Source organism: Ursus arctos, unplaced genomic scaffold (assembly GCF_023065955.2).
Source record: "Ursus arctos isolate Adak ecotype North America unplaced genomic scaffold, UrsArc2.0 scaffold_34, whole genome shotgun sequence".
Taxonomy (NCBI): Eukaryota; Metazoa; Chordata; class Mammalia; order Carnivora; family Ursidae; genus Ursus; species Ursus arctos.
Window position 1 is genome coordinate 24,004,859 of NW_026623030.1, and position 15,767 is coordinate 24,020,625.

Here is a 15,767-nt window from a genome sequence, read left to right on the forward strand (position 1 = left end):
ATCCTGGAAAGTGAGATAGGAGATGTGACTGGGAAGCTAGGTAGGGCTAGATCTTGTAGCTCCATGCAGGGAAAGGGAGGCAATAGTGTCCTATGAGCGACAGACACAGCTGTCAAGAGAGTCACGCAGAATCTTAGAGGGCAGGAGTCTAGGATGTATTCGTTGCAGTTAAGTAATGACACGGTGAGACAACAGGTCCCTCTCTGCTTCCCCGCCCTGCCTGGCGACCTTGCTGGATGGTCAATGTCAGTTCTAGCATTCCAGGCCGTTGGCTTTGGCTCTGGTTAGGCAATGCCAAGGGGTGGTGAGCTTTCACCTCCCCCAAATCTTTCTTCCACCCGACTCCAGACATCCCAAATAAACAATCTAAAGTAAAATGAGCTCTGCGAATGCAGCTTGTGGACAAGTTCCCCAGCCTCAACTAGGAGAGACTGGAAGCTCAGAAGCATTCTCAAGGGGGCAGCAACAGACCCTGCCAAAGCCCGGCAAAACCACAGCGCTCCCCTAGCCGGCGCGCGGGGGCGCGGGGGCGGAGCTGGGGGAGGTGCGTGCGCATGCGCGAGGCCCCGCCTCCCGGCGAGGGGGTGGGGAGGGCGCTGGGGCGGGGGCTGTGACGTCAGGTGCGCGCGTGGCTCCGGCTGCGCAGGAACAGCTGGTATCTCCGAAGGCGGCCGGCGGGCGGACGCGCTAGGGTGCTGGTGGCCGCCCGCGCCACGCTGCGGGAGCTGCCGCCGCCGCCGCCTCGCACCGCCGCACCATGTCCGGCCAGCTGGAGCGTTGCGAGCGCGAGTGGCACGAGCTGGAGGGAGAATTTCAGGAATTGCAGGTAGGGCCGGGCCACCTGGTCGCGCAACTCCTCTACCTGCCGTGCAGTGCCTTCCCCTTCCTGCTAACCCAGCCGGGGCGGTGGGGACCGTCAGGGCCCAGGGGGCTGCCCCTGGCTGGGCACTGGGGGCTGGTGGTCCGCGTGGGCCAGCACCCTCCTATCTCCCAGCACTTCAGTTCTTCATCCACTTGGGGCGCCCGGTCGAAGCTCCCCATTACCTCGCCTTCGCACCGGCTCTTTGCTCCGCGCACCTCCTTCTCTGCAGAAAGTTGGTCTGTGGCCTCTGAGGGGAAGTTCCAGGTGTGTCATGTGGGGGAGGCCCGAGGGGGCCAGATTTGTGCTGGGACTCACAGAACAGCCCAGCCCCCACCTCCGCAGGGGTCTCCCCTAACCGCACCCGTGTCCACCTGCTTTTGGCAGCTCAACTTCTCCTCTATTCTGGCGGGGCAGCCCTCTCTTCTGCAACTACGTTTTGAGAGATGTGCTTGGGAACTATTCACCTAGAGCCCCTAGGCTTTGCTCAGGGATTAGGGACTGCTGTTCTGCGTCTTTGGGGCTCTGGAGTCTGTGCCCTCCTTTGTGCCGCTGCTGCAGGCTGAGTTTGGCGTTGTGGATGGCATCTGTGAGTTCTGACAGCCGGGTTGCCTCCCTCAGTGATAGAGGCTGCTCCCAGCCCTCACCCATCTGGCCCACCCTATATGGGGTAGGGTGAGGGCAGATGTAAAAGAGACCCCTTGAGAGAATGGCACTGCCCCTGGGGGGTCCTGGGAGGAGGAGCTGTTCCTAAAAGAAGGTTCAGAGAGGTCTCAGCTTCCAACTCAGGTGACTAGAGACACCTCATATGAAACCTTGGGGTTGGCCAAGAGGGACTCCTGGACGAGTTTTGGAGATGGGGCTCTTTCCTCTCCAGCTACTAGATTGTGTTTGTTTTCTCTGAAGTTGGATTCTGTTTGCCCGAAATCACATTGCACAGCCACGCGCTTCTTCCTATCCTCGGCTGGAGCAATGACATTTTCCCTGTCCGTGTAGCTCTCATCTCCAGCTGATTGGCCTCTTACAGTGTCCACAGGAGGGTAGAAGAGATTGTCTGTGATGGGTCTTCTCAACCTGAGGCAGTAGGCTCTGATGTTTAAAGAGAGGGGTGCTGCAGAGATGGAGCAGGAAAGTGGGGGTGAGGGGTCTGTTTTAGGCATGAGCAGAGAATAAAGTATCCAGAACCGGTATGCCTTTCTTGGCCTGTGCGGCATGTGTGGGTTGGTGCCCTCTCCTTCAGGTCTAGGGCTTGGGGGCCCACCCAGTTCCCAGGGGATCCTTCTGGCTCCAGTCCCAACAAGAAGATTCAGCTGCTTCTTAACACTTTGTGCTACTGGGCTCTCGGGTCCTGTTCAGCTGTGGAGCCATGGAAGGGGTGTAGGGCCGGGAGTGGGAAAAGAGTTTTACTGTGTGGAGCTTTTGTTCCTGAATTCCTTTCCCTTGCCCTACCTTACACTAGGAGGAGGAGTTGTCTTAACACTTCAGAGCTGTGCAATTAATGCAATCAACAGCAATTAGATAGCTAGTCTTGGCAGGCACAGCTTGCAAAGGAGACATTTGATTTGTTGTTGTGTTCTTACTTGGTATCTTTGGGGTTCAGGTGTGTGAGGGACAGAGAGGAATTGGGAATTCTGGATTTTGTCCCCTGGTGCGCAGCAAGGGCTGAAGAACAGCTGACTGGGGGGAAACCGTGGTGTCCCCTACTCAGTTCCCCAGCAGTGGGGGAACTGGAATGGACTGGGCCTTTGGGGAAGAGGGACCCTGCTGGCCTCAGGCTTTGGTGGACAACTCCCGGATCAGAGGCCAGTGATGGAAGGAAGACCACAGAGTGTCCTGTGAGTCAAGGTCATAGACGGGAGCAAAAACATTGTCTCTATCTTCAATTAATAGATGAGGAAGCTGAAGCTTGAGAATCTAATTCACTCACCTGGGATCACACTGCTCTTCAGTGGTAAAGCTGCTACTAGAACTTAGTACTCTAAATGCTTAGTTGGGATGTCTGTCATTGTGCTGGGACGCCCCTCTCCACATCCCCCAAAATAAATATGAGAGCTTCGAACTCCCAAGATGAAGGTTTCTGGGATATGTGTATGATAAGTAGGGTGTACATTGTCACTGGGTATGTGTTGGACAGACTTGCAGATATGACACATTTATTGGGGAGCAAGGAGGTCACAACAGGTAGGCAGGTGGACAGATTGGAACTAGAAAGGAAGGATGAATTTTTTTTTTTACCAGAAAATTCCTATCTTAATTTTCCTGTATCTGCCTCAGAATCTGGGATTTGTGGGTTTCATGTCTGTATCTCTCTGATTCTGTCTTTCTTGGGGTCATAGCTAATGTCTCCATGTTTCACCTCTCCTTCCATTTTTCAAATGAAGGGAGGAAAGAGGAAACCTGATTGTCAGACCCTAGAGGATTCAAAAGGTCTTTGGAATCCCCGCACCAGAATAGTCATAATCTCTGGGACTTTCTAGAGGAAAGGATCTGTTTTCTTTTGACTGTGATTTGTATCTGCCAAGGCCTCACTAGACTCAGGGGCGAGGTCAAGTGGCTATGGGGACTTTGGTTTTGGCTGGCTGGGGTTTCAGCCATGCTGGTGAGTTGAGCATCAGTCTGAGACCGGCACATGTTTGGCCCTGTGGCCTGTGGTGTGACCACAGAAGGTCACTTACAGACACTGTGGCAGGTGATTTAATAAGTGTTTCCTGACCTGCATCACTGGAAACCTGACTCCATCCCTCCCCATCCAGGAAGGAGATGGCCCGAAGAGGCCTTTCCCTAAACCTGACCTCACAGAAATGCAGGGGCCTGGTAGGCCACTGTAGAGATTTTGGCTTTTCCTACCAATGAAACGGGCACCCCTCTGGCTGCTGTGTGTAGAATAGACATGAGAGGCACAGGGTAGAAGCAAGAAGGTCAGTATTATTTTATAAAAGCCCTATGAAATAGATCCTGTTATCCCATTTTACAGAGGGAAAATCGTATACCCAAAGTCACATGGCTTGTAACTACTGGAGTCAGAATTCAAACCCAGGCTGTTGAACATCAGGGTCTATACTCTTAACCACTACCTAAGGCAGGTCTGTGCCCTGGGTACACTTTCATAAGCTTTTGTTTCTTTTCCATCTTGCATTGCCTTATGGGTCTCTTTCTTTAGAAGTGCGTTGTGTGGAAAGAACACTGGACAGGGAGTCACGGTTCCTGGGTTCAGGCCCGAGGCCTGCCCCTGTCTAGTATCTAACCTTTAGCAAGCCATCTCTCTGAGCTTGAGTTTCTTTATCTACAAAAACAAAGGCTGACAATAATAACAGTAAGAGCTAACTGTATGATACATGGATTATTCCATTTAATCTAAATGACAACCCTGCTTTATACTGAGGCTAAGAGATGTTAAGTAACTTGAAAGTCATGGAATTTTGCCATTTGAACCCAGGTCTGCTGTGTACATCAGATATTTTTTGGGTTCCTAACACTATGGGCTCCCAAAGTATCTTGAGACTCTTGGCTTTGGGAAGAAACTTTTGAACTTGTGGGGTCTCGTTTCATTTGTACAGTGCTTTATATATGCAATAAATATATATATATGTAATATGTAATATGTAATATGTAATATAAATGTATATGCAGTAAAGCACTGTTCTCTCTCTCTCTCTCTATATATATAATGCATATATATAATACGTTAGTCAGGATTCTTAGTTGCAAGTGACAGAAACCCAGTTCAACTGGCTTTAAGCCAAAAAAAAAGGAGTTTATTGGCTCATATATTGAGAAGCCCGCTGACAAAAGGGCTTCAGGCCAGGGTGGATCCAATGATGTTTCTGTGTGTCTGTTTCTTCTTCTTCCTTTTTTTAAAGATTTTATTTATTTATTTATTTATTTTAGAGAGAGAGAGAGAGCGAGCGAGAGAGCATGCACGTGTGCTCAAGTCGGGGGAGGAGCAGAGGGAGAGGGACAAGCAGGCTCCGAGCTGAAGGCGTGGCTCGATTCCAGGACACCTAGATCATGACCCTAGCCGAAACCAAGAGTTGGACACATAGCCTACTAGCCACCCAGGCACCCCCTCTCTGCTTCTTCTATATCAGCCTTATTCTCAGGAAGTCTCTCCCATGTTGTGGCAAAGATGTGCACTGGCAGCCCCAGGCTGACCTCTACCAGCTTAGCGAATCTGGCTGAAACAGAACATCTTTTTCCTGGTAGTTGCAGCAGGAGTCCCAGGGCCAACTCTCATTGTCCTGACTCAGGTCACATGATTATTCCTTTCTTAACCAGTCACTGTGGCACAGATTGGCTGGGCCTTGGTTACATGTCTCCCCTGGAGCCCAGGACTGAAATGAGGGCCACACAAACCATACGAAATAAGAATGAGGGAGGGATAGTCTTATAAAGGAAAATGAAAATACTGGTAGTAAAAAAAGAGAGAGGGATGCTGGACAGGCATTTTTCGGGGCGTGGGGTAATAGAAACAGTCTATATCTGTAATTCCCAGACTGTGTCAAGGTACCCCCAAGGAGCTTCATCACGCTCCAAGGGACACTATGGGATAATTACAGTTTTCAAGGGAAACACAATGACATCTGTCATACACCGCTTAAACTGCCAACTTGGGGTAGTTCACGCTTGTACGTTAGATCACACGACATTCTTTTTGATGTCATATCTTTGTAAAGTTAGGTTTTTAGTGATCTATGATTAAAATCAAGTACTGTGTGAAAATCGTGTGGAAAAAGAAATGAGGGTGACAGTGTCCAATCTGATTCCAAGGCTTGAGACTTTTGTGCAGAGCCCAATAGACACGCACATTCCATTAGTAAATAATTTTGGTTATTTCGGAATGAAATAAAAAATGTCTTTGTCAATTTCTTCATATTCTTTTTTTTTCCTCCCAAAGGGCTACTAAGTTGTTAGAACATAAATACTTTTCAATTATTTGGCCTGAGGTCTGTGGAAAGTGTACTGAGACACAAAGGGCACGGTGAACCAGCAGAGTCTGCGAACCTCTGTTTTATGTCCTAGATTGTGGTGGTGTTGACACAATTGTATACATTTGTCAGAATTCTTTGAGTTGTATACCTGAAAGTTGATGAATTGATATGTAAATTATACCTCAATAAAACTGATTTTCAAAAATAAACCAGTATATGGCCTGTTACATATACCTCATCTCCTAACCCCTTCAGAGGTGAGGAAGCTGAGATACAAAGAGCTTATATGACTTAGCTAAGAAGCGACAGACTCTGGATATGAAGAGTTAGGTTCTCCTGCCTCCCAAATGTCTGACACCCGCGTCTAATACCCACACTTGCTGCTCCTGTAACACATCGCGGATCAGTCCTGGCACAGGACTCAGGATTCTTTCCAATACAGAATTGATGCCGTTTCGGTAAAGTCAACTTGCCATCCTTAGTGGTGTTTTCATGGTGATGAGTCTTAGTGAAGTATACTCAGCATCCAGAAGTCTTTATTTGAACTTGAGTCCTTGTAAAGAGAATTATATAAGTGTAATCTCTCAAAAACTTGCCACGAGAGGAGAGCACTGCTCTCAGGCACCATGTTTTGGTGGTGGCCTTGCCTCTGTTGCATCCTGTGGGGTTGCCCACCAACTTGGCAATGCTTCTGGGCCGGACCCCTGTCTGAATATGCCATGCGGTTCCATCGCTGGCAGTTCTTGCAATAAATGTGGACTTGGGTTGTGACTCCCCAGTTCTGGATCTTTTGATTTAGCCAAGTGGTGTTGAGCAGGTGGTTCCAGATGTTTCACAGCCATGCTGAGACCTGGAGTCATTAACCTCATCTTCCCACTGGGGCAGAGCTTGGGGCCTCAGAAAACAGGAGAGGCAGCAGATTGCCTAAGCCTCCAACAGAAACTCGCTTGTTTGTGTCTTCTATACGTGGTATAAAAGGATGGTAATTAGCTGTGTAGGAGAGGAGGTATGGGCATCCCAGCTCACAGAGCCAGTGTTAGTGCTTCTCTCTCTCCCTCTCTTGTAATCCATCCTGTATGGTTAGAAGTAGTACATATCCACAAAGGTAAATATTCAAGTAGAGATGTTGAAGAATTTTCAGAACACTTGTTTATCACAGCTAAATACTGGAAACCTAATGTTCTTCCGAATGGATAATTCCACTGAACTTCCATAGAGTGGGGTATGGTGAGCAGAATGAATAAACTAGAGCTGCATGTGTCAACAGGGATAAATGTGTTTGAAAGAAGAGCAACATTGAGTGGAAAGTTGCAGAGACATATATAGTATGAAATGTAGGATAAAGTTAAAAACATTCAAAACAATACTACGTATTGCTTGCTGATACATGTTTATATAGTACAAGGGACTGATATGGGCCAGATTCACTATGGTGGAGATTGGGCAGGACCCTGGTGAGAAGCAAATGACTCTCCCAGAAGGGTCTCACTGAAAGGAGTTTAAAGAAGGGACTATTTAGGGGTGCCTGGGTGGCTCAGTTGGTTAAGTGACTGGCTCAGGTCCTGGGATCGAGCCCTGCATCGGGCTCCTGCTCAGTGGGGAGCCTGCTTCTCCCTCTCCCTCTTGCCTGCTTGTGCTCTCTCTCTGTCAAAAAAGTGAATAATATCTTTTAAAAAAGAAGAAGGAGAAGGAGAAGAAGAAGGAGAAGAAGAATAAGAAGACTGTTTACAGAGGTGTGGCAGTTTAAGGGTAAGGCCCCTAGAGCTGGGGCCAGTCTTGTTCTGACAGGGACAGAGGGAGGGGAGCCATCACCAGAGCTTGGCCAAAGCCTGTTGTTGGGGAAGGAGAGCAGCAGGACAGGAGCTGTCATGGTTGAAGGCTGCGGCAAGGCAGAGGAGGCAGGAGGAACAAACGCCCCAGCTTCTCTTCCCACTGTGCATCCTATTGGCTAAACCCAAGCGGGAGGCAGGGTAAAGGAGTTCAGGAGATGCAGTCCATAGGGGTCAGCTTCCTCGGGCACAGAGAAAGAATTGATCTGGGGTGAGGATGGGGGCCGAAATAACCAGCAAAGGGGTTCCCCTCTTTGGGGGCAGAGGATAGGAATACCATCTAGAAAGAATACTTAGGGGGCTTTTAACTCTCTGTGCACTATTATTATTTCTTAAACTGAGGATGAGAATATGGGTGCTGATGTTTATTTTCTATCAATTATATGATTTTCTGTCTTTTTTTGTATGCCTGAAATATTTCATAATAAAATGAGCAGGAGACCAAAAAGTAACCCAAGATTACCAAAAGGCTTTTAAAGAAAAACAGCTCTGGGATGCCTAGCTGTCTCAGTCGGAGGAGCATGCGACTCTTGATCTCAGGGTCGTGAGTTCGAGCCCCATGTTGGGTGTAGAGATGACTTAAATAAATAAAACTGAAGGAAAAGAAAAAAAGAAAGGCAGCTCTGTGGGTTCACTGTCAGTCATTTACATGATTGTGACCGTGTAGATACTATTTGCTACAGAATCGAGTAGTGTACTATGCTTGTATTTTCTCTTTTGGAGATTTTAATTAAATTTATATAGTTAGCATTTGATTCTTTACTGGCAATCCTTGCTTATAATTAGCCTCTTTTTTTTTTTTTTTTTTTAACCGCTTGAAGCTCCATCCTTAGATAGTCTATCAAGTGTGTTTCTTTTCTTTGGCCTTGAACTAGACAGGTTAGGGGATGGGGGGTTTTGCTTTGTGCTCCCGAATGGAGTGCTTTCTTCTGCAGCTGCGTGTCTGCTTTGGTGCCCCCAGCACTCTGGGTTATTTTTAGAGGTAGCAACTTGATGTGGGAGTCAATCACATTTAATACGCTGGTACTCCCTGCACCGTGTGCAGAGTGCCGACTCCCAGTGTTTGGTGTTTCCCATGTTCCAGTCCACTGCTGCCAAGTTCAGAAATAAAAATAGTGGTTTGGCAGTTTATCATTTTCTTTAAAAGTGAAACATACATTTACCATATGACCAGCAATTCCATTCCTAGGTATCTACCCAAGAGAAATGAAAATAGGTCTACACAAAGCTTTGTAGGTGTTCATGGAAGTGTTATTTATCATAGCAAAAAGTGAAAATAACTGGAATGTCCAACAACAGGTGAATGGATAAATGACGCGTGATGCATCTATACCAAGTTTTTATTGTTAAGTAGCAGTAAAAACATAGTAATACGTGCTTCCCCCTACTATCCCCCTACAGCCTTGCGGTGAAACCTTTCATAAGCCAGAATGACGTAAAGCGAAGAGTATCCCCTACTTTCTGAAAGTTCGAGTTACACTACTGCTTTTTCGAAAGACCTCCATTTTGCTAACCAAAAGCGATCTGAAGAGGATTTTCACTTTTATGAGAAAAGCCATTACTTTACTAAGGGCGGTCTTTCGTAAAAGCAAAATGGCATAACACGAACTTTCAGAAAGCAGGGATACTTGTGTATGCTACGACATGAATAAACCTCGAAAACGTGATGCTAAGTGAACGAAGCCAGGACCCAAACCGCATATTGTATGACTCCATTTATATGAACTCTCCAGAAAAGACAAATCCATAGGGACAGAAGATAGGTTAGTGTTTGCCAGGGGCTTGGAGGGAGGGGAGTGGGGGAGTGGTGAGTGCTGTCATAGACTTGAGGGATCTTACTGGGTGGTGGAATGTCCGAAAACTGGCTGTGGCAATAGTTGCATAGCTTGGCAAATATATAAGCATCACTGAACTGTACACATACGATGAATGAATTTTGTGGTATGTGAGTTATACCTCAAAGTTGTTAAAAAAAAATGATGGCTTAGGTTTTTGGTTTGTAGAAAAACACCCAACTTGATTGTTCAGAGATCTACATTTTTTTTAAGATTTTATTTATTTGTTTGACAGAGAGAGACAGCCAGCGAGAGAGGGAACACAAGCAGGGGGAGTGGGAGAGGAAGAAGCAGGCTCCCAGCGGAGGAGCCTGATGTGGGGCTCGATCCCAGAACGCCGGGATCACGCCCTGAGCCGAAGGCAGACGCCTAACGACTGAGCCACCCAGGTGCCCCATAGAGATCTACATTTTTAGGTGCCTGTTTAGTTACTGTCTTGATGGAGGATTCATTCGACGAGGCTCCAGCTCCTTGTTTTTGGTGCCTTCAGGATGATAGTGCCCAAGGCAAGAGGTTGGTACTAATGAGTCCCAAGATTTGTGGCTTCTCTTCTTACCTGATGTGGTTGACTTTGCCCAGAAGGAAAACTGTTCTTTCGCGTTGTAATCTAGATTCTGACACTTGCCTCTGAAATGAAGACATTCAATCCAAACTGGCAAAACCAAACAGAATAAAACAGCATTTATTTGTTTATGTAATTGGGAAGTCAAAGGTATACCACCTTCAGGTGTGAGTCGACCCAGGGGCTCAAATGAAACCATCAGGGCTCAGCCTTCATCTCACTCTGCCCTCTTTTCCCGTCAGTTGGATTCATGCTCAAGCAAGACAGCTCCATTAGCTCTGGGCTCACATGAGCTCTTCCTCCTTCAAACTACTGGAAGAAGAGCTTCTCTTTTTCAGCAGTTCTGGTAAAAGCTCCCCCCCTGCCCCAGCTGAGTTTTGTTGGTTTTGAATGCCCGTCCCTGAATCAGCCGCCTGGGTCCAGGGGCTGATGTTCTGATTGGCCAGGCCCAGGTCGTATGCCTTGGAACCTGGGGGGGGGTTCAATCCCATTCCTACCCAGATTTCAGTAACTGAGTGTGGGGAGGGCTGGATTTCCAAAGAGACTGTGGAGACATTAACCAGAAGGGGAATGGCTGCCTAGTTGGCAAAAACAACAGAAGGCTTCCCATATGGTGATCAGTTCCATTTCAGGCTACAGGTTCAAGGCTGACTGGATGAAAGCCAGGACTGGATTGCTGCAGTGGCTCATCCTGCTCCTGGAAGAACCGTTTCAAAGCACAGGTCTCATTGAGGGTCTTCTGAAGACACCCTCGTGTGCAGAGGATAGCAGGGATTCCAAGGGAGGACAAGAATTGTATTCCCTACCCCACCTCCCAGAACCACCCATGGACAGTGCCTCAAGAGACAGCTGTTGTAAAATGGTGCAACTGCTCTGGAAAATGGTATGAATATTAAATGTTGAATTACTATTTGATCTCACAATCCCACTTCTGGGTATTTCCCAAAAGAACTGGGAGCAGGGACTCCAAACATACTTATACACCCAAATGTTCATAGTAACGTTATTCACAATAGCCAAGATATGGAAGCAGCCCAAGAGTCCATCGAATGATGAATGGATAAAGAAGATGTGGTCTGCATATACAATGGAATAGTATTCAGCCATAAAAGAGGATGAAATCTTGCCATTTGGAACGATGTCGATGGAGCTAGAGGGTATTATGCTAAGTGAAATAAGTCAGAGAAAGACAAATACCATATGATTTCACTCATATGTGGAATTGAAGAAACAGAACAAGCAAAGGGAAAAAAGAGGCAAATCAAGAAACAACCTCTTAAATATAGAGAACAAACTGATCGTTATCAGAGGAGAGGGGAGTGGGGAGATGTGTTAAATAGGTGATGGTGGTTAAGGAGGGCATTTAATGAGCACCGGGAGATGTATGGAATTGTTGAATCACTGTATTGTACACCTGAAACTAATGTAACACTGTATGTTAACTATCTGGGACTTTGAAAAAATATAATCACTTATCTCCCCCTACCCCCCAAAAAAGCTCCCTGCATTTTCTTCCCAAAATATTTCTGCAAAATCAGACATAAATTTTGAAGAACTAGAAGGGTTCACATGCTGTATGATTCAGTTAAACTATATTCTCTTCTGTTTGGCTTTCAAAAAAAAAAAAAAAAGACAGGTAATACATGGTTCTACTTGTGTAAAGTACCTAGAGGGTCAAATTCATAGACAGAGTAGGATGGTGGTTGCCAGGGGCTGGGGAAACAGAAAATGGAGTTATTATTTGATGGGTTTGGAGTTACAGTTGGGATGATGAAAAAGTTCTGGAGATGGATGATGGTGATGGTTTCACAATGATGTGAACATATCTAATACCACTGAATTGTACACTTAAAATTATTATTTTCATTTTTAAAAAAAGATTTTGTTTATTAGAGCATGAGCAAGAGGGGCAGAGGGAGAAGCAGACTCCCTGCTGAAACAGGGAGTCCGCCTCGGGACTTGATCCCAGGACTCCGGGATCATGACCTGAGCTGAAGGCAGTCACTTAACCGACTGAGCCACATGGGTGCCCCTACACTTAAAATTTATTAAGATGGTAATTTTTATATGTGTTTTATTAAAATTAGAAAAAATTTAGAAATTTTAAATGATTAAAATGGTAAATTTCATATGTATTTTACCACAGTTAAAGAGAGAGATTAAGAGGTAGCTGTCTGGAGAAAAGTTAAGATCTAAGAAATAATTGATAACCTTCCTACTGCTTGTGGGACTGGTATGAGGTGGAATCCACAGAGTCTGGGCATGGGTGAGGAATGTCCTGGGAGTGGAGAGTATGTCACACTAAGGGCCCTGTTTCTGACTCTCCCCACACCTCCCCCCCAATCCCACATTGTCCTCCTCAGAGCTGACAAATTCTCAGTCTGTAACTAAAGACAAGAGTGGACCAGATGCATGGTCTCCAATATAGGATCTCCCTGGGAAGTGGCTCTAGCTGATGGCAGAGAGAAAGAACCAAAGGGGAGCAGAAGGGACTGCATATGCAGGGAACAAAATTGTGGGAAGGCTCACGGACTTCCTATCCCTACTGATCTGATGCCTTTGGATTGAGCAGAAAATATGACCAGCAGAGATTAGAGAAGTGCTGTAGAAAAGTAGATGTCATTGAGTATTGGTGAAGTGTCGACATAAGCTGTAGGTGGGAGTGTAAATTGGTACAGCCACTCTGTGGGCAGTTTGCCAAGATCTATTAAAACTGAAACAAGGCTGGGGCGCCTGGGTGGCACAGCGGTTAAGCGCCTGCCTTCGGCTCAGGGCGTGATCCCAGCGTTCCGGGATCGAGCCCCACATCAGGTTCCTGCGCTATGAGCCTGCTTCTTCCTCTCCCACTCCCCCTGCTTGTGTTCCCTCTCTCGCTGGCTGTCTCTATCTCTGTCAAATAAATAAATAAAATCTTTAAAAACAAACAAACAAAAAAAAACTAAAACAAGGCTGTACACTCTGACCCAGCAATCCTTCTCTTCCCTAGAGAGTTGGTTGTGTGTATACCCAGGGAGGCAGTGCAAGGATAATAGTCAATGTTCCATTGTTGGTTATAGGCAGAGACTGGAAACAACCTAAATATCCAGCAATAGGATGATGCCATAAGCTGTAGTATGTCCATAGCATGAAATATTCCATAGCCCTAAAAAGAATGAAGTATATCTATACATTCTTATGTCGGTAGATCTTCAAGACATATTGTTGAGTGAGAAAAAGAAACCTGTGGCGTCATATCTATATTCTGATACTGTTAATATATTTTTAAAAATCAAAAGTATGTGCTTTAGGATATAAGCTAAGCTGCTATAACAAAGAGATCCCCAAATTAAAAAAAAAAAAAGGTTTAAACGAGGCAGCATTTTTCTCATGTAACAGTCCAAAGGGAGGTGTGGTCCAGAGTAAGTGGTGTTCAGTTATGTGTTGCTATATATAGCAACAATAATTACATTTTGCTCATGGATTCTGTGGGCCTTGAGTTTGGACAGGGCATAATGGGAATGGCTCGACTGTGCTCTATGATGTCAGAGGCCTTAGCGGGGAAGACTTGAATGGCTGGGAGTAACTTACATGGCTGTGGCTGGAATCATCTGGAGGTTTCTTTACCCACACATCTAAACATCTAAGCTGAAATGACAAGAATGTTTGTCTTAGTTGGGACTATTGATCAGAGTCCCTACATGTGACTTCTCAATGTGGTTAGGATTTCCATACAGCATGGTGGCCTAAGGGTAGTTGGACTCTTTGCTGTAAAAGCAAGTGTTCCAGCAAATAAGGCAGAAGCCACATGGCCTTAAATGACTTTTTTCTCAGAGACTGTAGTGTTGCTCCTGCCATATTTTATTGGTCAAACCAGCCACAAGCCTGTCTGTGTTTAAGAGGTGGGAACAGAGAGCCCACCTGTTTATGTGAGGAGTGCTAAAGGATGGGTGATCATGTTTTAAAACCACCACAGGTGGGAAGCTCTGTCACATGAGGTCACCCGAGGTTGGTTTGGCTGAGGAAGGGACATTGGGCTTTGCCATTGACATCATGTGGCTTCCATCTCTGGTTTCAAGGTAACTGCACCTGTTGTCGCCGTATCCCTGCCAGGGAAATGGACAGTGGAGGACAAGCAGCTCCTTACAAGATGTGGTTCAGAACCTACACACATCACTTCTACCTGCATCCCTTTGGCTAACTCGTCGTCCTGCTGCTACACATAGCTGCAAGGGAGGCTGGGAAATGTCTGTTAGTGGGTGGCCACGTGCCCAGCTACTACTCAGTGGGGTCCTGTTACTAAAGGAAGTAAAGGAGAGTAAGTACTAGGAACAACTCATTTTTGCAAGTGTGTATTTTTCATATATATGTGCATATATATATATAGAAATAGGTCTATATAGAATATAGAAATGCATAGATAAGTAGACTACAGTCTGGAAGAATACATAGACGGAAGTCTAAAGAAAGTGGTAACAGTAGTTATCTCTGGAAAAAGGGGAAAATACAGGATGTGGGATATTCATAGCCACCTCCAGCCATAGCTGTAGTGTTTTAATTTTTAACGAGGATAATGTCTTCATGTTTTACTTAAGAAATTAAATATTAATTTAAATCCAAGAGGGCCTGGTGAGCATCTGGCTGCTGATGTTGCAGTCTTGATCTTATCTTTCTGTGGTGGGACCCAGCATCAGAGAGTGCCAGGAGGCAGCATGGTCCTTTATCTTCCAGGGGCCTCAGCTGCTGTTACCAGGGACTCTTGGTTCAGAAGCCCCACCTGCTCAAAGCCTTGGGAGCTCTCTGCCCCCATCCTTCCTGTCCCGTTCCGGAGGGTTTCCTTTATTACTAGCAGATGAGTTGAACATAGAGGGCCAAGGAATTCAAAAGGGAGTAAATCACACTGCACTGTCTTACTTGTTAATTACAGATAGGAAGCCGGCCACCGTAAATGGAGAAAGCAGTGGGCAGCAAGCAATCAAAGTTAACATCACAGACACTGTGTCCCTCCTGATAGACACCGAGGACACAGCATCACTTTAATGGCATTTCTGCCCCAAATGCATAACCAGAATTCACTGATGAGGAAATATCTGACAAACCCAGGTGGGAGGGACATTCTTCAAAACAACTGGACTGAACCCTTTAAAAACGTCCATGTCATGAAAGACAAAGAAAAGTTGAGGAACTGTTGTAGACTAAAGGAGCCTAAAGAAATACGATGATTTGATCATTGTACTACGGATCTATAAGAGAATGCCATGTCTTTTTTTAAAAAAGATTTTATTTATTTATTTGAGAGAGAGTGAGCAGGAGTGGGGAGAGCAGCAGAGGGAGAGGGAGAAACAGGCTCCCCACTCAGCAGGGAGCCTCACCCCAGGTTCGATCCCAGGACCACAGGATCATGACCTGAGCCAAAGGCAGATGCTTACCCGACTGAGCCACCCAGGCGCCCTGAGAATGTCGTGTTCTTCGCAGATATGCACCGAAGTATTTAAGAGTAAAGAAGCTTGTTGTCTGTGACCAACTCCCAAATGGTTTAGAAAGGAGTAGGCAAACTTTTTTTGGCAGAAAGGCTAGGTAACAAGGATTCTAGGCTTTGGCGGGCCATATGGTCTGTGTCACAACTACTCACTGTGCAGTTGTAACGCCGGAGTAGCCACGATAACATGTAAATGAATAGGTGTGGCTGTGCTCCAATGAAGTTTATTTATGGATACCGACATTCCAGTTTCATATACTTCTCACGTGTCGTGAAATACTCTTCTTTTGATTTTTTTT

At 46.0% G+C, this 15,767-nt stretch overlaps 1 protein-coding gene across 3 annotated transcripts in view; it reads left to right on the top strand.

The window, feature by feature from the left end:
- The first annotated feature begins 615 nt into the window (after positions 1-615).
- The window catches only part of TMEM120B (transmembrane protein 120B), a 45,000-nt gene continuing 29,848 nt past the window's right edge, over positions 616-15,767 (top strand). For 2 of the 3 annotated variants that reach the window (XM_026514832.4, XM_044389848.3), the window contains exon 1: positions 637-826. In XM_026514832.4, coding sequence (XP_026370617.1) covers positions 758-826 — 69 coding nt within the window. In that variant the 5' untranslated portion in view covers positions 637-757. Of the gene's footprint in view, positions 827-15,767 lie in introns of all 3 variants that reach the window. The other variant, XM_026514831.3, reaches the window with a different exon arrangement.